This window comes from Argopecten irradians, chromosome 10 (genome assembly GCF_041381155.1).
Source record: "Argopecten irradians isolate NY chromosome 10, Ai_NY, whole genome shotgun sequence".
In the NCBI taxonomy this organism is placed as follows: Eukaryota; Metazoa; Mollusca; class Bivalvia; order Pectinida; family Pectinidae; genus Argopecten; species Argopecten irradians.
This window is the reverse complement of record NC_091143.1, coordinates 42,483,559-42,505,472: the sequence shown is the minus strand read 5'-3', so window position 1 is coordinate 42,505,472 and position 21,914 is coordinate 42,483,559. Positions and strand designations below refer to the sequence as shown.

General features: G+C 35.4%; 1 protein-coding gene across 28 annotated transcripts in view; it reads right to left on the bottom strand.

Moving 5' to 3' along the window:
• The window catches only part of LOC138333957 (uncharacterized), a 138,630-nt gene that overhangs the window by 81,333 nt on the left and 35,383 nt on the right, over positions 1–21,914 (bottom strand). The window contains exon 1 of one of the 28 annotated variants that reach the window (XM_069282681.1): positions 21,742–21,882. The exons of 25 other annotated variants lie outside the window; for them this stretch is intronic. Coding sequence is in view for 1 of the 3 variants with exons in the window: in XM_069282678.1 (XP_069138779.1) it covers positions 5,381–5,389 (9 nt within the window). In the remaining 2 variants the exon portion in view is untranslated. Of the gene's footprint in view, positions 1–175; positions 649–5,380; positions 5,471–21,741; positions 21,883–21,914 lie in introns of those variants that run through there. 2 more of the 28 variants (XM_069282678.1, XM_069282679.1) reach the window with 2 other exon arrangements.

The window sequence follows — 21,914 nt, the reverse complement described above, 5'->3', positions numbered from 1 at the left end:
AACATAATAATGGTCTTCGGAGACAAATTTTAACTGCATTTACCAATACCTCATAATGCACAGAGAAAGATTCAAATACCTCTTTTCAAATTAAATTTCAATCAAAATTAAGAAATTCTAAAGATTGCAAGCAAATGCCTTACTTAAGAAATCAAAGATACTCTTGAAAACTTACAAAGAGTCACTCAATAATTCCAAATGCCATTAATCCTGGAGTCTTTTGGCAGCAAGGACATATTCCACTGCAACACAAACTTTTTGGAACTTAAAGTCGATTCAAGAGCGAAACGTATACCATCCACCTGCTTTATATAATCCAACTATGATATGTACACAAAATTCCTTTGAATATCGTGTCAAAGAATGCCTGTGATTCCGACGAGCAGCAATCTATTCCTGGCAGTGGGGTTCCGGTTCTAATGAAAGAGCTTGCTGGGACGTAAAGAACCTTATCCAAATATGAGGGACACCTTTTAAACAGCTACATTGTAACTTACAGCACATAAAACACGTATGGAAGGCACACCGGTAAACAGTAGTGAATGGGTTAATACGTAGGCTCGATTGATTCTCTTACAGGATGTGTTGGGGCCTGCCGTTGTAGTAGGAGGGACCGCCGAGGCTAGTTAAACACTAAACGTCGGACTGTCAAAAGTGTGTATATAGGTGCCAGGTCCAGTTGTATACTACAGGTAGCACTAGGTACAGGTGAGAAACACAGGTATGGTAACTGTCGGTAAATGGCGGTGATTTAAATTCCATTATTAGGGTCTTCTGTTCTAAATCAACTTATTAACCTGTTGATATTCTTCGAGGAGTCTATAACTTGGGATCAAAATTTCAACCTGTTCAGAAAACTCCAATATCTTTACTTTAAAGTTCATAGACAATTTCTTCTCGTTAACCTCATGCTAGTATGGTTAAGACTCATATTACTAAATATTATCAATGGCATGAAGGGCCATTTGGTCAAATAAGTAATAATGGGTTTTTTAAAAGCTACTGATTATGTCAAAGGAAATAAGATTGAGACATTCTGCTAGTTAAGCGAAGATATATAAAGGCACAGGTGCAAAACAGTTAGCAGCAGGTTGAAGTCACTTGAATCTACAGGCCCAAATGGCCTTTTGTTGTTATATACATATGACTTTTGAGCTAATTAAAAAAAAATGAGTGAAAAAATATACCTTGATCTTTAATGCATCCTTTTAAAGTTTGGATGGTAATGGTAAGTCTGATTACCAAGTCTACCACTATTTTAACTACTACCCTAGAGGGGCCTTCAACTATAACCCACCGTGAAGTAAAAGGTTAGAAATCACCCAGCTAATGGCCCTGATGTAAAGTCAGAGTGGGAATTCTGTGAATATATATTTTTATGAGGCTTATATAATTTGGCAAGTCTTAATTGTTCTATTAAGAACAATAAATATAATGGTGATATATTTTTAACTAAATTTAGAGTAAATCTTTCAAGTATATACCATGCAGATGAGCAGACACAAAGTCATTTATTACACTCAGTTATTGACAATTACATTTAATGGTGAAACCTGAGACCACTAAGATGTATAATCTATTGTCGATCGGTGTTGATCTTCCAAGGATTTCTGGAAATATAAGCCACCCACCCATACAACCATAGGTAAAAGCACATAATGCTGAAGTATATACAAATCCATTACCGACAGGACTTTGATTCAATCCTCAGGTATGACAATTGAATACACCAAATATTTGATACCAAGTATACACAGTCAGATTGAAACGAGCCTAAGGTCTCTATTATGACGTTAATTTTCATGAATTTCTATAGGGAGTTTCAAAGATCATTGCTTAAAAAGCTATTTCTTGTCATTGAATGTAATAAAGCCTTGATGAAGACATTTGAATGTTTTTTTTTAAGTTGTAAGAAAAACATCAAATTCACAAAAACATGGCCTACTTCTTAATTAGAAATAATGTAATTGAGGTCATCTTCTTTGTTGCTCCTTTTATATTTTCAAAAATGAACTTCAAAAGAGTTTCAAAAATGTTGAATATATTGCAGTTCATGGCAATCTCTTTGATTTGGTCAGCAGGTGAACAGACCTAAAGCTGTAGAGGTATTTGACTGTGTTAATCATCAGTGACCAGGTAGCTCTGTGGTAGAGCATTCAGCTAGTGTTCGGAGCTCCCGGGTTCAAATACCAGTCTGGAGCGAGTTTTACTAAAGGTCGTAAACGTATACTTAGACAAAAATATAGACGTACACGCAACTTACAACATTTTTTGCGTTTTACTTGAAGTCGTAGCTTACGTTTACGTCTACATTTATGTAAAAATCTACGGGTGCCAGGGAGTAGACGTAAACTTACACGTAGCGAGTACATTTTCTATATCCTTTGTTATTTTATCATTTGTGACGGAGAAAATGAGGACATTTCGCGGGAAAGAGTTTTTAGAGATACACGTTTCACTTTTTAGTTCAATTATTTCTCAGAATCTCTTACCAAGTCAACTATAGTTGCTAATGTGTTTGGCTTATATAAACGGCCATTTTGTTATTTAAATTCAGACAATGTAAGCAAAATTACGAAGCACTTTTACTACTGTAAGTAAATTTGGATACGTATAAGGAAAAATAACTACGTAAACGTGGAATTTACGCTTATAACATAGACATAAGTGTGAAAATTTCCCGCGCCCGTAATATTTTTTATATACTTCATTTTTATTTGTTTTCATACTAAATCTGACTTTCTGAGTAGCAGATTCTTTTTCTTCATATACTATAATGAAATGAAAAAAATGGCGCGAAAACCTGACGTTATATCAATGCTTAAATGAAACTAAATTTAATGGTGATATTTATCGCGAAATAAATATAGGCATCCGAATCGTGGAGCTAAACATTTTCGAAATAAGTCTGTCCTTATTAGGTCATCTGACCATCACTCAAATGTCCAGTATAATCTTTACATGTAATTATCGTGCTTTGTCCATCAGCATCCAGCGATCGGAAATTTCGTTCCATTTTATAGACTTTTTCTAAATATGTTCTATCCTTGATATTTCAAGAGCCGAAAAATGCCTATAGAGTGACATTGATTTGGTCGTAACAAAGTGCTGTTAATTTTGTGTTGGTCTGACACAGTCAATATTTTTGAAATGATACACGTATTTTCAAACTTCGGCAGTATCGCCATTTTATATTACAAAATGGCATGCTACATGCAATCTTTCTACATTATATGCACATAATACAACGTAAGTACATATCCTTTCGACGGCTGGCAGAATTCGAACTTTACTCAATTTTGATAGTAGGTTATAACAAATGCCATCAATGAAAGCAGTTTGCATCTAGATTTTGGTTTGATGCCGTTTTCACGATTATAACAAACAGTACACACTAAAAACAAGCAAAAACAGTCACCAGAAGTCCCCTAAAGGTCACCACGCACGGGTTCTGGGAGGCAGCAGCTAGAAACCTGCGTACACAAACTTTAATAAAGGTGTGAAATTGTAGCAATTACTCTATTCAGTCGTGCATAACGATGTCCATGAATCATGATCGTTTTTAGCCAGTGCCTGCTAGCAAAAGTAGACATGTCCAATTAATACTGTTCAAAATCAGAAATAATATCCCCTAATGATGATCCCAGAACAACAATACCCTATTGGATCCCAGTCGATGTTTTTAAGGCTTAGAACAATCAGAGATAAAATCCCTTAAGTGGTTCTATGTATGGAGGCATAGGAATCAATAGATCAAGGTCGTGGAGGTCAAACTTCGATCAGTCAGGAAAAAGTATATACCTTACCACATATTCTGATAGGTAGTGAGTAGTCAAGCCTCCATTTCCTGCTGTTGTTCACCAGTCTAGGTATATAAATATCACGATGAAATGTACTGTTTTAATAGTGATATCATAAATTATCTAGATAGTTTGTAAGAGTGGCACTCTTAAAGGTCTACTTTTCCACCCTAAAAATCTAAGTCTATTTTTCCGATGAAAGTACTATTTTTAGTACTAACTTTTATAACCTAGTATCAATACAGACCACCCAAGGGAAAAGTTATCTCTGTAGCCAAGTGGTCTTGATACACAGTTGTGTTATAAATTACAGATTGGGACTCTACCATTTATTGGTCTTAATAAGCAGATGGTTTTTATACCAAATGGAGGAAATATCATTTTGAGCAGACACTGACCCCTCCCTTACTGTGGTTAAACCATCTAGCTTTTTGTATCCTTACATTGAATTCTCCCAATCATTTCTATTTCTAGAACAGTCATTCTCCCAATCATTTTTAGATAATCATTAATTATTGAAACAAATATTACCAATGATAATGTCATACATGCCAATTACAGTTATATGTAAATGGCGGAAATATGATATACATGAATATGAAAGCCAGTCAAATGTCATGTTAGCAAGTTTATCGTTAAATCTCCAGGAAAATATAGTCAATTATCAATATAATTTCACTCAAAGTTCAATTAGACAAGTTTAAATGTCTGAGTGCATGAAAAAAGTTAATACAGCGTAACATCTGTTCAATTATCACTAAGGCATTCTGAACATTTAAGTAAGTTTACATAGAAATAAGAATTAATGACTCAACACTTTCTCAAATTATCAGAACTGTTTATGGACCACTCAGTGTCCTTGATGATTTGTTAACAATTTGATAATTTAAGTCAGATAAACTGTGACACTTGTCACATATTTCAAACGCACTTCAACCTTTTAAACCATCTAGTGATTTGTATAGTACTAAACCATTGTGTCCATATCTACTTTACAAAACTGTTCCTATGTCCCTCTTTCCTTTGTTCTAATTAGACCCTCTTGAACAAATATAAATCATTTATCATCAAAACTCAACCACTAGTTTGTATGGGAGGAAGCCTCTTGCTCAATATCTCTAAACAGATTTCAGATATAGTAAAAGATCATTACAAATGCTACATGATACATCATTCAGCTAATCAAAATTTCATTCAAAGCTCCCATTTGCTTACTTAAAGAGATGCTAAGTTGAGAAATTCCTCAAAACCTTTATCACACCAAGAAAGGAATTGTATCCAGCAGACTATAATAAAACATGTTTATAATAAACACGCTTACAGAGAAATTACTGTTATAACGTAGTGATTTTCATTCCATGTCCAGTTTACAATAACGTGTGTATAACTATGTTAAAAAGAAGTGATTCTGTGGGTCTCTAGAGGTTCGTTATAACCATGTTTTACTGTAGTGGGTTTGAACCAGGAGCCTCTGGACAACGAACCAATGAGACACTATATATAAACCAACTCAATTATCTGGTTGCTGATTACGACCCAATCACATTAAATTACAATTGTATCTATAATGTACCACTCACCTTATACATTAGTTACAGATCAAGACATTGTTTCCCGATACTCCTACAGATCTCCGTATAACTTACACCTGACAGTCAGAAACACTCGCAACAGTAACCCCAGACTAGTCGATTTATAAACAAGCACTACCTGTTGTAAGCTAATAAAATGACATTGTGTTTGGATCAGAGAAAATTCCAATATCCCCGACCATTTCCTATAGATCCCACTATGAGCATACACGAACATTTCTAACATTATTGACTTTCAGCATGCTGTGCGTGGTGCTATAGACGGCTTCTGTTTGAATACAATGTTTACAAGTAGGATGTAGTAAATAACAAAGAAGGCTGTTTCCGTTTATAAAACAATGATAATACAATGAATATAAAACTATCGATAATACGATTATTGATTTTTTTTTTTTAGTGGCAACAATTTTAAATTTTACAAATGCATGGCATGATGGGGGTTCGAAACCCAGTGTTCCACACACCCTGCTGGACGCTCTTCTATCCTAACAACCAGGTCAGGGTACCGACAATTGACCCATGCAGTCCAGTCATGCTATAGACATACTATTTCTAGTACATTACAGGTAATCTGACCGATTTCCAATAAAAGTACATGACAATTATAAATCATTTTTTCTGTGGATACAAACTGAAGTGTGACAATATATAAATTGGTTTGTTTTTGTGGATTTAGGTAACAGAGCCAATTCAGTTTGTGTTCAATTAACTCTGAGGATAATTTTCTCTGTACTTGCATGGATACATGGAGAAGGGTGGGAGAACAAAAATTAGTATTATTTTAATGAACAACAATAACCAACAAAAGCCATACCATGATTTCGGTATATATAATCAAGAAAGTTTGGAGTTTCAAGAAATAAACAACAGACCAACAGCCAGTAACTGTCATCTGACAAAGAAATTATGACCTAGTATTAAATATATCAGTATAAAGTTGATTTAGTACAATATACACATACCCAAGTAAAAGCCCTGTTTCTTGTAGATTTAGCCCAAAAAACGACTGTTACTGGTTTTAACCCCTACATGACTTTGCCTATTATTATAGTCTCACGGACCACAGTCAGTGTTCTGTCACTATTTCTATACATTATTGATACACAAATATCTACCAGATCAGTGCCAAGATGACATTGCTGGTTCAATTTTATGTAAGTCTTTAAGGTAGAGGTATATCATGACTACAATCTAATTAGTTCTTGCCCAGCATGCTTGGTGACACTTCCTCTAAAAAAACAATGGTGTCATTGGTCAAACTGGAATAACCACTTAGAAAGACAGAGCGGTCTGCAAATACAAAACTTTATACTTGTGACCGAACTTTCAATCAAGTACGTATTACATATATTTCTCATGGACATTATGGGGCAAGGAAATAATCCAAACCCTGCATGGACATTTCTAATGGCTCCAGATTTCCTCATCTTCGTGATGAATTTATACAAATGGTTACCCTGACCTGACACCCTCACTGTGTAACTACTGGTGATGGGATAAAGTCATGATTTCACATTTTATCAAAAACACTTCTACATATTTTAGTGCGATATCTAAAACCAGCTAGTAAAGATAGATCAATAACATATATATAATATATTAGCAACACAATACTGTTGCATCTGGTAGAAATTCGGGGAATGATTCTTCAGAATTTTTAAAATGTAAATTAATAGTTTCTGGATGATGTGGTATATTGACAAGAGATCCCAGAGGGATCTTCGTTGGCGCCCACCAAAGAATGATCTATGTCTGACAAAGGAAAGAGGGATCTTTTCTCTGCTTTTCAAACTTTTACTACATATTACTACATATGGAATTTGAGAATGATCCTTTAAGTACTTTCTGAGATATATAACAGTAACAAACTTCAATTATCAAAACAAGAGGCCCAGAGGGCCTGTATCGCTCACCTGGTTTGTAATGCCAAATAATTTCTGAATACAGGTTCATTGTTTCTTTTCTGAAGGAATTTTAATATAAACCTCTAAATCCCCTATTGGGCCCATCCCCCTCCTGCCCCCTGGGAGTCAGAGCCAAAATTTATACAAGTTCTGTTCCCCTTCCACAAAGGATGTTTCTGGCCAAATTTGGTTACAATCCATGCAGAACTCTATGAGAAGTAGCTATTTAAAGAATTTACCTCTATTTCCCCTATTGGGCCCCACCTCTCCTACCCCCCAGGGGATCAGAGCCAAAATTTATACAAGTTCTGTTCCTCTTCCCCCAAGGATGTTTGTGGCCAAATTTGGTTACAATCCATGCAGAACTCTAGGACAATTAAGTAGCGATTGATAGAATTTACCTCTATTTCCCCTATTGGGCCCCACCCCTCCAGCCCCCGGGGGGCCAGAGCCAAAATTTATACACGTTCTGTTCCCCTTCCCCAAGGATGTTTCTGGCCAAATTTGGTTACAATCCATGCAGAACTCTACGACTAGTAGCAATTTATAGGATTTACCTCTATTTCCCCTATTGGGCCCCACCCCTCCAGCCCCCGGGGGGCCAGAGCCAAAATTTATACAAGTTCTGTTCCCCTTCCCCCAAGGATGTTAGTGGCCAAATTTTTTACATTCCATTCAGAACTCTATGACAAGTAGCGATTTAAAGGATTTACCTATATTTCCCCTATTGGGCCCCGCCCCTCCTGCCCCCGGTGTGTCAGAGCCAAAATTTATACAAGTTCTGTTCCCCTTCCCCCAAGGATGTTTGTGGCCAAATTTGGTTACAATCCATGTAGAACTCTATGACAAGTAGTGATTTAAAGGATTTACCTATATTTCCCCTATTGGGCCCCGCCCCTCCTGCCCCGGTGTGTCAGAGCCAAAATTTATACAAGTTCTGTTCCCCCTCCCCCAAGGATGTTTGTGGCCAAATTTGGTTACAAATCCATGCAGAACTCTATGACTAGTAGCGATTTAAAGGAAATGTTGATGGACAGACGGACGGACGGACGACGGACGGACGGACGGACGACGGACGACGGACGACGGACGCCGCGCCATGACATAAGCTCACCGGCCCTTCGGGCCAGGTGAGCTAAAAACAAGATGGCTACCTGTCGGCCATCTTTTTGACCGATCTGAATATGCAATATGCACAACTAAGGTCCTAGGGGAACTTATATATAAAATTTTAGACGGATCATTTCAGTACTTTTCTGAGAAAAAATGGTAACAATTTTAAATTAAGCTTCAACTATCAAAATCCAAGATGGCGAAGTGTCGGCCATCTTGTTCACCTTTCGGTCCGAAAATGAGATATGCACAACTAGACCCCTAGGGGAACCTGCACATGCAATTTGAGACAGATCCCTTCAGTGATTTTTGAGAAATAGCGGTAACAATTGTCAAAATCCAAGATGGCGGCCTGTCGGCCATCTTGTTGACCGATTGGTCCCAAAATGCAAAATGCACAACTAGGGCCCTAGGGGAACCTATATGTGAAATTTGAGAAGAATTCCTTCAGCACTTTCCGAGAAATAGCGGTAACAAACTTCAATTGTCAAAATCCAAGATGGCGGCCTGTCGGCCATCTTGTTGACCGATTGGTCCCAAAATGCAATATGCACAACTAGGGCCCTAGGGGAACCTACAGGTGAAGTTTGTGAAGAATCCCTTCAGCACTTTCTGAGAAATAGCGGTAACAAACTTTAACTGTCACAATCCAAGATGGCTGCCTGGCGACCATTTTGTTGACCGATTGGTACCAAAATGCAATATGCACAACTAGGGCCCTAGGGGAACCTACATATGAAATTTGAGAAAGATCCCTTCAGTCCTTTTTGAGAAATAGCGGTAACAAGAATTGTTAACGGACAGAAGGACAGACGGACGGACGATGGACCACGTACGAAAAGCGATTTGAATAGCTAGCCCACTATCTGATGATGGTGGGCTAAAAATCAATGGCAACCTTAGATGATAAAATCTATTTGGGCACTTCATGAAACACGTTGGTGACTTCAACATGCAAATAAATATGACCTAGCTTGTATACATTCTGCTTTAGATTTATTTCACAATTTAAAATGAAATGCAAAGAATTTTAATAAGATATAAATACAGATAATTACATTTTACGTGAATATTTTAACAGATCTTGGGTTTGGTGGAGAGCGACATTATACATTATGATCCATGTCTCCTGGCCGACACACCCTCTCGTAGAAATACATGATTTGTGGACATGGTGATCAATATAGTATCATAGGGATATTTACGTATTATTAAATTATATATATGGAGAATATCATATACACAAAAAGCTTGACCTAATATATAATGATTGGTGGGCTTGACATATTTGAAAAAAATTTATATTTGGCAATTTATCTTTAACTCTGTTTTGTTTTCTAGTTTTTTCTGAAGGTAAAATCAAAATATTTGTATCATATTTTATAAATATTTATTAAAATAATTTGTTTAAATATCAAATAACCAGAAAATATTGATTTAAAAAATGAAACAAAATTTAATTAAACATAAAGCTAACAATGCTTCAAAGATTTTTTCTGGCCATAGAGTCATTGCATTCTATGTCAAAAGAAATTAAGTAAATCATATATTATATTTACAGTACTTTGAAAACATACATAGAACGTTAAGAGTCTATATTGATATCCCATACAAACCCTAAACAGTAGCGAACAATACAGGAATGCTATTTGAGGAGAATGTCTTTCGTGTGTATGATAACCTGAAGTCCCCCACGGAGAAACACGAGGTCACATATACAGTGAAAAGCCAACAAGATTTATGTCTCTGAATTAAGAAAATTCTATTGATTACTGACAAAAACTTATAGAAAATCAATGTTCTTTTAAAGTAATGTCTATGGAATAAGACTGTTCTTTTACTGTATGTTAATGTAAAAGATTTTTGTAATAAATCATCCACTAAATTGAATGATTAGTAAACAATATTGGAATGCTAAGACAGCTTAATAGTACGTATTTATGCTTCATCATATGACGTAAGAGTGTACAAAAGTATTTGGAATTTTTATTTACAGGTAGAGAAAATGGATCAAGTCATTTGTAAGCAGCCAAGTGATTCAAATGGTAATAATTTAAAGCCTTCTAAATTTGAACCTTTGTATGTCGCAGTGCATTTTTTGATTCCACAGACACAGAGCCCAAAACTGGTCAATAAGTTACTGATCCAAAATCACAGTCAGAGCCCAAAACTGATTAATAAGTTACTGATCCAAAATCACAGTCACAGAGCCCAAAACTGGTCAATAAGTTACTGATCCGAAATCACAGTCACAGAGCCCAAAACTGGTCAATAAGTTACATCTAACGTTACAGTCACAGAGCCCAAAACTGGTCAATAAGTTACATCTAACGTTACAGTCACAGAGCCCAAAACTGGTCAAAGATACATCAATAAGTATACATCCAACGTCAGTCACAGAGCCCCAAACTGGTCAATAAGTTACATCCAACGTCACAGTCACAGAGCCCAAAACTGGTCAATAAGTTACTGATCCAACATCACAGTCACAGAGCCCAAAACTGGTCAATAAGTTACATCTAACGTTACAGTCACAGAGCCCAAAACTGGTCAATAAGTTACATCCAACATCACAGTCACAGAGCCCAAAACTGGACGATAAGATACATCCAACGTTACAGTCACAGAGCCCAAAACTGGTCAATAAGTTACATCCAACGTCACAGTCACAGAGCCCAAAACTGGACGATAAGATACATCCAACGTCACAGTCACAGAGCCCAAAACTGGTCAATAAGTTACATCCAACGTCACAGTCACAGAGCCCAAAACTGGACGATAAGATACATCCAACGTTACAGTCACAGAGCCCAAAACTGGTCAATAAGATACAACTAACGTCACAGTCACAGAGCCCAAAACTAGTCAATAAGTTACATCCAACGTCACAGTCACAGAGCCCAAAACTGGACGATAAGATACATCCAACGTTACAGTCACAGAGCCCAAAACTGGTCAATAAGATACAACTAACGTCACAGTCACAGAGCCCAAAACTGGACGATAAGTTACATCCAACGTCACAGTCACAGAGCCCAAAACTGGACGATAAGTTACATCCAACGTCACAGTCACAGAGCCCAAAACTGGACGATAAGATACATCCAACGTCACAGTCACAGAGCCCAAAACTGGACAATAAGATACATCCAACGTCACAGTCACAGAGCCCAAAACTGGTCAATAAGTTACATCCAACGTCACAGTCACAGAGCCCAAAACTGGTCAATAAGATACATCCAACGTCACAGTCACAGAGCCCAAAACTGGTCAATAAGATACATCTAACGTCACAGTCACAGAGCCCAAAACTGGTCAATAAGATACATCCAACGTCACAGTCACAGAGCCCAAAACTGGTCAATAAGTTACATCCAACGTCACAGTCACAGAGCCCAAAACTAGTCAAATAAGTTACATCCAACGTCACAGTCACAGAGCCCAAAACTGGACGATAAGATACATCCAACGTCACAGTCACAGAGCCCAAAACTGGTCAATAAGATACATCCAACATCACAGTCACAGAGCCCAAAACTGGTCAATAAGTTACATCCAACGTCACAGTCACAGAGCCCAAAACTGGACGATAAGTCACATCCAACGTCACAGTCACAGAGCCCAAAACTGGTCAATAAGTTACATCCAACATCAGTCACAGAGCCCAAAACTGGTCAATAAGTTACATCCAACATCAGTCACAGAGCCCAAAACTGGTCAATAAGTTACATCCAACATCAGTCACAGAGCCCAAAACTGGTCAATAAGTTACATCCAACATCAGTCACAGAGCCCAAAACTGGTCAATAAGTTACATCCAACGTCACAGTCACAGAGCCCAAAACTGGTCAATAAGTTACATCCAACGTCACAGTCACAGAGCCCAAAACTGGTCAATAAGTTACATCCAACGTCACAGTCACAGAGCCCAAAACTGGACGATAAGTTACATCCAACGTCACAGTCACAGAGCCCAAAACTGGACGATAAGTCACATCCAACATCAGTCACAGGGCCCAAAACTGGTCAATAAGTTACATCCAACGTCACAGTCACGGAGCCAAAAACTGGTCGATAAGTTACATCCAACTTCATAGTCACAGAGCCCAAAACTGGTCAATAAGTTACATCCAACATCACAGTCACAGAGCTCAAAACTCACTGGTCAATAAGTTATATCCATTGTCACAGTTGCAGAGCCCAAAACTGGTCAATAAGTTTGTCAATCTCCTTAAAACCTTCATCTCTAGTGGCTTGTTAAGGATGTACACCTCTGAGAAGTCAAAATTTTCTTGTATTAAACTTTTTTTCTCATATAGATTTTTGGAAATAGGAGTTCATACCATACAAGAAAATGGAAGAAAAAACATATGTTGGTGTGCTTGTTTTAGAGCTATTGTCACTCAAAGAAACCAAGTTGACAAAATCTTAGATTTTTTGGGATTTTTGCCATTTTGACCATATACACAAGAGTTTAAAGCTATAATTTCCTAATGAGATGTTTGATATGTATGGAAGTTTGAAGAATTTATTTTCCTGTAGTCTTCTTTAAAAATATACAAGTTTTGATTAATAAGACTCATATTTTTTCTCAGAATAACAACATATGCTACCCCTACACCTTAATTTTGAGCTACAAAATACACCATTTTCAGCCATTTTTGCCAAATTAACCCTTTATAGAAACAGTTGTGGTATTAAACTTTTGTTAATATTTTCCATATCAATAGGGCATGGGTTGTTCTTTCTAAATGAGGCAGAAAAATGGGGGGTCAGTCTGCTTACTTTTTTGTCCCATTTGAATATGTGTTATTTTTCAGTATTTTAGAGTAAAAAATATATATGTGCTCAAATTACCATTAAATGTAAAAATAAAGTGACAAAAGCGTATCACTTCACGCAATAATGCTCAATTTTTTAATAACCACGAACCTAGTAAAGATTAACAGCAAAAATTAGCTTGATACAGCTAAAAATGCTGGTGCAGTGATGATTTAAGTAAAAACAATTTCAGTAAAAAATGGTTAAACTATATATGGCTCTACTCAAAGAGGAAAAAGACACAATTTCAAAATGGCCGCCAAATGGGACATTTTTTAAAATCGTAGAAATGTAATTTTTTGACAAAATTTGCATCTGGCAACTTGCTACAGATATTGATAAAATATATTTGAAAATCTCATAACTTTTTTGATCTTTGTCAAAACGAGATTTCAACAGGACTGAAACCTCAGAAGAATACATCCTTAATAAGGCCTAGTATGAGTATACTGTAGGTTGCTGGTTTTTCTGATTAAATATACCACTGAAATACCTTCTCAAATATCAAATATCTGTTAATAATTAAGACACAGAGCAAAAACAATCAAAGAAAAGATGACAGTACTATGCACGAAATTTCAGCAAAATTGATTTCTAATGAGTTCCTGATAGCAATTGAACCCAGGTCTCCAATGCAGTAAGCCCTGATACTATATAGAGTCCGTCTACCACTGTATTATGAGTTGCTGATATTGACAGGGGTTTTAATTTTACAAAATTCATCGATTCACCTAAATCTGTAAAATTTAATATCTCACTTTTTTTTTTAAATCATGGTTTACATACTGTCATGTGAATGATGTTTTCAAAGGCTATGGAACTTATTACTGAATATAAACCCCTTAATGTACAAGTTCCAAACAGTGAATCGTAACATTTCATAGAATTTAACAACTACATGTATATATTATATATTCAATAGAGCCCATACCAACTTATTCCTTGTACAGATACAATCCTTAATCAAAAGATTCAAGTTGACAAGGTCACAAGAGCTTATCTGAATTCACAGGTACAATATAGGCCAAAAATTAATTCTGTATTCAGTTTACACTTTCAAAGGAAAAAATATTGATATATCTTTTTTACGGGATCTCATTAGTTCCATGACCAAAGGTGAAACGGCCAATAAATGCACCAGTAATGGAAAAACTGGCTTTCATAGATTACTTATACATGTATAAAATTTCTGAATTAAACCCTCAATTTCTCTGGCTCAAGTTCATTTTGGATAAAATTTATGTTTGCCAAACTTCACACAGAGATGGATGTGTGTTACAGATCTGAGTGTACAATACCATGTGATATGAAAACTAGATTCAAACTTCCTTCAAAGTTTTAATATCAATATATTCTTTAAATTTATAGCACAAATATTTTAACCTGAAGTATAATGTTTATCACATGGACTCGCAATAAAATATAACTTTAAAGTACTCAAAATAGTTTGCCTGTCTGAAAATGAAGGGCCCCCTAGCCTGCACTTAAAGTGCATAGATGGTAGCTGTTGATCTTGAGTACTCTTGTGTCACATCAAATGACATTTTATTACCTCCCCTTTTCATTAGGATTACAACATAAGTACTTTATATTCTGTATACTGCTGAAAATGAAATTTTATAAGGTCACATCTCAATAATTTCTCTGTCAAATGTCTCAACTTATCAACATATTAATTCAAACATTTTGAAATACCTGGCAAGTTATAATTTTTAAAAGACATATATATTATGTAAGTATTTAAGATTGTTTTTGACATGGCCGTATACCACATTTCTGCTAGCCTACCTTCCTCCTTTCTTAATCTTTATTTTAACCCCTTGTTATACTTTCCTTTCCTTTTCTTTCTGCTCTACTTATAAGTGTAATATACCTCTATCAATATATATATACTATATGGCTTAACTTACATCTAATTTACTATTATCACCTTACTAATAACTGCCTTCATTAGTGAAAGATAGTATGAGAGAAGAGAATATATGATTATGTATGCTTCTTTTTATGTGTGGATGGAATAGTGTGATTGTTCTTGAATGATTAATATAAGATGAGAGTATGAAATGTGATAAATAACAGTATGATGAGATAATGAAGATGATGTGATGATGAATGTTGATGGTGAAGAGGAAGATGATGATGATACTAATGATGCTGATGATGATAAAGATGATGGTGGTGATGATGATATTGATGATGAAGATGATGTTGATATGATGATGATGATGATGATGATATAGATTACGGTTGTGATGATGATGATGATCGATGATGATGATGATATGTGTGAGATGTTTGAGAATGAGTGTGATAGTGATATTGAATGTGAATAAGAATGAAAGTATTTAGTTATTATGTAGTGTATTGCACATGAAAATGAAATAAAAAATGGATTATAAAATTTGTTTTTTTTCTTGCCTTCAGAATTAACTTGAATCATTAAAGGAACTTTATCTAATTGACCCAAATTCTTCAAGGCAGTGCACCAAGTGCCATTACATTAATCTGTACTATTTCTTGTTTAACACTATTAAGTCTTAAATTAGTAAACCATTTCACCTATATGATAAATAATTACAACATTTTGAGTACATCAGCCATTAATTAGCTATCAGATTACAGAAATCAGCTGTCCCTAATCACCTCTACGGATAATTCACATTCTATAATGCTAATACCATCATTTCAGTAATTCAAAATCAGTAAATCTCAAACCGCCCTAGCTCTTGATAAGACGATTCTAAAATACTTGACAGAAATTTGAAACCATCAAATAGATTTCTTATTTCAATTATCCCCTTGACCTGGACAAAAGCGTATTGAGAAAATGACATTATGGATATTAGAATGAAATTGAATAATGTAAAATAAGGGGTGTAATAGGATCGCAATGTTCCAGTGTATATATATCAGTATACAGTGTATATATATCAGTATACAGTGTATATATATCAGTATACAGTGTATATATATCAGTATAAGCTATCAGATTAGCTAGTATTTGTGTGTATTGGAGGTTTTATAGGGTATCAGTAGAGTAAGGATCACTTAAAGTTATATGTGCCGTAACTGGCCGAAAATTTTGACATGTTAATTTTTCTTCATTAATCTATTGAAAACCGTAAGGTTTGATGAATTCAGCCGTGAAAATCATTCAAATGGTTCCAGATGCCTGACAAACGTTAGTTGCAACACAGAATTTAAGTACTGTAAAATTGTCGGTTTTTATGCCTTATGTATGTTTATATGGAAACATAAATGCAGAAATCACTTTACAATGACTAATAACATTGTAAAAATGCTAAATGAAATTGTAGACCACAATTTGGCTTTATGGTCCGACCATTTGTACTCATTTCACTTCACTATAGATGTACATATAATGATTTTTGGCAGTACTGCCAAAAATTATTTTCAGCTCTTATATGTACTCGTAAAATTAAAACGTTAGCATTGAAAATACTGTAATTCTCAAAACCTTGGTAACTTTTGGTAATAAAAACATATCAAAAGCTCATCTTGATTCGTGAGTATGAAAAATATGGCACATATAACTTTAAGTGTGCCTAATGGATCGCCATTCCTAAACAAGATATTAGAACCACTGATACTATAATGAAGACTTTGGGTAAACAAGAGGCCCAAGAGGCCTTGACGGTCACCTGAGTGCTGATACAGAAAGAGCAATGCAAAGCTGGTTCAAATCTGTAAAAAGTATTTATGAATTAGAATAAATTTTAAAGTTGAACCTTCGTATTAGAATTTTTATTTTTTGTTTTTCATTTTGATAGTTATTGTATTATGTTACCAAACCTTTGCTTAAAATTCCAATTTGCTTTGCCAACATTAAACAAGAAAACCAAACTAGAAGTCAGTCAGTGTCAGTGATTTTATAAATTTCACTTTTTAATCTATGAAGATTATTTGGTTCCATCAAACCTGTCAATTCAGAAGAAGATTTTCAAATTTTAGCTATTTTGACCCCTTTTGGCCCCGTTCCTCTGGTCCTTGGAGGTAAGCCAGGACCAATATGGATATGGTGTTAAAATGCTATTTCAAGCTAATAATTCTAATCCAGTTTGACTCATTATCTATTAAAACTAAGCAAATAATGATCATACATGTGTTTTTCCTATATAAACTACAGTAAACGTGACTCCATCCCCAGGGGAAATTTTTTTATCCCAGGGCCATGAAATTCACACATTTTGTAAAGGGCCTTAAGATCTTTCAATCTATGAAGAGTGTTTAGTTCCATCAAATCTGTGAATTCAGAAGAAAGATTTTTGATAAGTTAGCCAATTTCACCTCTTTTAGCCCCGCCCCTCTGGCCCCTGGGGGTCGGCCAGGACCAATATGGATATGATGTTAAAATGCTTTCTCAGGCTAATAATTATAATCCAGTTTGACTAATTTCCAATGAAAACAAAGCAAATAACATTCATAAATTGGTTTTTCCTATATAAGCTTTAGTAAATTTGAACCCGGGCTCCCCAGGGAAAAATCTGAGATCCCTACAGGGCCACAAAGTTTACAATTTTTGAAAAGGGCCTTTAAGACCTTCCAATCTATGAAGAGTATCTGGTTCCATCAAATCTGTGAATTCAGAAGAAAATTTTTTGAAGTTTCTATCTCAGGCTAATAATTCTAACCCAGTTTGATTAATTTCCTATGAAAAATAAGCAATGTTCATAAATGTGATTTTCCTTTATAAACTATAGTAAACTTGACCACCTCCCCAGGGGGGAAACATGAGACCCCAGGGTCATATAATTCACAATTTCTGTAAAAGACCTTAAGACCTTTCCATCTATGAAGAGTATTTGATTCAACCAGTTCCAGAATTTCAGAAGAAGATTTTTGAAGTTTTAGCCTATTTGACCCCTTTGGTCCCTTCCATTAGGCCCCTGGGGGTCAGTCATAGAAAATTTGTTAATAGGGTTCACTGGCTATCTCATAGGGATAATTCTGACAACATTTGACTAATTTCCTATTACAGATGACCAAATAATGCTCCAAAATGTGTTTTCACTATATAAACTATAGTAAACTTAACCCCCTCCCCAGGGGGAAACCTGACCCATGGTCATATAATTCACAAGTTTTGTAGAGGGCATTGAGACCTTTCTATCTATGAAGAGTATTTAATTCTACCACATCTGTGAGTGGAGAAGAAGATTTTTGAAATTTTAGTCAATTTTACCCCTTTTAGCCCCTCCCACAGCCCCCTGGGGGGTGGGGGTCATATAATTCACAGTTTTGATTGGCCTTATGCCTTAGAAGGTTTGTGCAAAATTTCATTGAAATTGCTTGAGCGATTTTTGAGAAGAAGATGAAAATGTAAATTGTTTACGAACACACGACGGACGACGCACAACGACGGACAAAAGGCGTTTAGAATAGGTCACTTGAGACTTCGTCTCAGGTGACCTAACAATCTTAAACTTTATCTGTACACTATTATCTTTCCTTGCTACAGTAGATTGGATATATATATGGTTAGCTAGGATTTTGATAAAGAAATTCTACTACTGGATTATCTCCCCCTAGTTTGAAACTGTCATCTCTATAATCAGACACATCGTAAAGACAAGTTATAAACCTAATTCCAATGATAATTTTAATATCCACAAGAATGTTGCAAGCCTATTGTCTTGCACTGTCAACATTTTTTTCTGAAATGATATTGATAATAACTTAATTTGAAGACAATGAGGCTACCTGGTAATTGTTTGTGAATTACCTGTATTTATATTATATTATTAAATTATATTATTCTTCCCCTTTTGATGTTAGATATTGTTAAGTTTGGTAACAAGATGAAGAAAGACCTGATCTCAATATCACCCATGCTAATTCAGTATTCATGTGGAACCATTTAAGGATGTGAAAAGGTTTTGGAGGTAGACAGAAACCAGAATACCTAGAGAAAAACCACTGACCTACATTCAAATCTGCCAACCAAATTTGTCACCTTAACCGCTTCACCGTCTTGGCCCTTTGGTATCAAACCAACACTGATATAAATAAACTTAGAGAGAGATTGTAGACCAAAGCCTTCATAAATCATCAAAATGCAAACCATCCACTTTTTCAATCAAATATTAACCACATAAATCCACAGCTAATCGGTTTACGTATACTTAAGGCGGACTGACATATTGATGTCCCCTCTCTATAATCTACAGTACATTTCACTACGACTGTGGACAAGTGTCTATGTTACATTAATGTGATTTGTGAGTACAAATAGTTGGCACAGGTATTCCCATTGCTTGCCAATACCTGTTACATAAGTAGAACTATTGTTATAGCCCTGACACTCAAAAGGACAGCTGTTTTTTATTGGCTCATGATAGCTTCCACAAATAAAATCATCTTGCTATTGTTGCCATTTCAGATTGAACGGTTTGTTCGAGGACATACACTTAAATTTATAAAATATAAATTAATCTATAAATGAGTAAAAACATATTTGTTAAAAATCCAAGAAGACAATATTATAATATTTTCATATACAAATTTTACTTTTATGGAACAATATATGCAGTAGTATCAGGAATACACAAGACAGAATTCAAACCTGAGCCCAGTGTTAACACTAAGCTAAATTTACCACTTGAGCTTCCTGGTATCCGGTGATAACCCCACCAGAACTACTTACATTTCTTCCCTTCCTTGTTTTGACACAAGCTCATTGGTGGAGTAGAGAAAATGTAGCAGTTAGACCAGGGCTCAAACCTAGGACCTCCAAACACTAGGCCACAGATCAACACAGTCCAGTTCAGCTACACATTTAAGTATATCATTTTTATGCTTTCATACAATGGATGTCATAAAGAAAGGGAGAAAGAGAGGCTGTGTGTGATGGCAAAGTGGTTAAAGTGTCTGGCATTTTTTCAGTAGCCCTTGGTCTCTGGGAAGTGAAGTTACAGTCTTTAGGTCAGGCTTTTGCTCTCCAGGAAATCTTACTTATCCAAAATTTGGTTTGTCTTTTTAAAAATCACAACAATTAAGCCATGTGAACGACTCCAACAATAATCTGCCTTTGTAATCAATCACTATTGTAAAATCACTAGAATCTTTGACAGTGTAGATATAGTGGTCAATTGTCCTTTGTATACAAACAGAAGTCACTGAGATTGATCACATGGAAAAACTGATCACGTCCCGGCCTGTATAGTGAAATTTAATTAAAACACGATTACAGTAGACATCTGTCTTTATCAAATTTAATGGTTTGACACTAGCTGTGACATTAGAGATGTGACATTATAGTCATACAAGTTCAAATCCAGAAATATGAATACAGGGTTGCTAGAGTGACTGATACACACTGAGTTTTGAATTTAAATAATCTGAAAATTGGGTCCCAAGGTCAAAACCATCCTGATTCCAAATTTTCAGAATTGCCGAATGCCATCTACTAAGCCTTGAATAATCAAATACATTCATTCTTTGATATTTACATCTAGATTATAAATTATCCAGACTATTTCCTGGATTATTGAGGGTCACTGTAATGTATGATGTAAGTGAGCCATGGATTTATCTACAGGTACACTATTTAAGGCTCAATCATATTATCAATCTCCAAGATTTCCAGATTTATATTGTGAACTCCTTGAAATCTGGCTAAACATCCACTTATCCTGGTGATTTATGACATCTAAGACAGGCCTATACAGAGCTATCTGTACTGACTAACACAGGCTACATTTGTGTATAATCCTTTATAAAGACATCACTTATCAATTTTTACCAAAAATTCTTTCTCTATACTCGATTCAGTGAAGTACCTGAATCAAAGTTTTTTACTAACAAATTGTCCTAGCTTTTTTTACATCTAAAAGCAATGATACAGCGAGTTAAAGAAAACTTACAAAAGCTATTTTGAAATAAACCTGACCATAGAGCAAAGGTAACATACAGCCTTAACTGTTACAATTGTTACGTCATCGCAGGTAATAAACAAGATCATAAACTGATTATCAAATCAAAGGTAACAAATCTAACTCTCAACCACCTCATAAAATTCACAGGTATGATTTGTGATACACAAAGAACAGTAACTCATGCATACATTGTATAGTAGTATATACCCTTAACCCATACACATCACCAGTTTAATAAACACTTTAGGAATTTTACAACTGCCCAAATCAATACTTATGTATATTTCAGGTGAATTCCCAAGAATGCAATAAAGCTGAATTATTTTATATATGACAACTTAAAAAAAACTGTTGTTTCATTTCCATTTGCTGTTTCAGATTTTCTGTTACCATTGCCATCTGGCACTGCCTTTCACATGTTTGAAATCAAAATGGGACAGTTGCAAGGTATTAATTGACATGCATTGGTGAGTGATTTTTCCTTGAAACTCTGGATTTTCACCACCATCAAAACCTGGTGCAACCCACTGAAAGTGATCAGTAGTTGTTTACAAACAACTCAAACTGTTATTACATGACCGAGCTTGACTTATACAAAGATATAAATGGGATTTACCTGAACCTGTATACGTCCTTTAAATATTCCTTTTAGTCCACTAATTACAGGTAGATTGAACAATGGTTGACATAATGTTATATCACCTCCAGTCTGATCTTGATTTAAGCTAATACACAGATATCTAGAAAAGTCTAAAGGGTTTCTATAAACTTCCTATTTAATCTGATAAA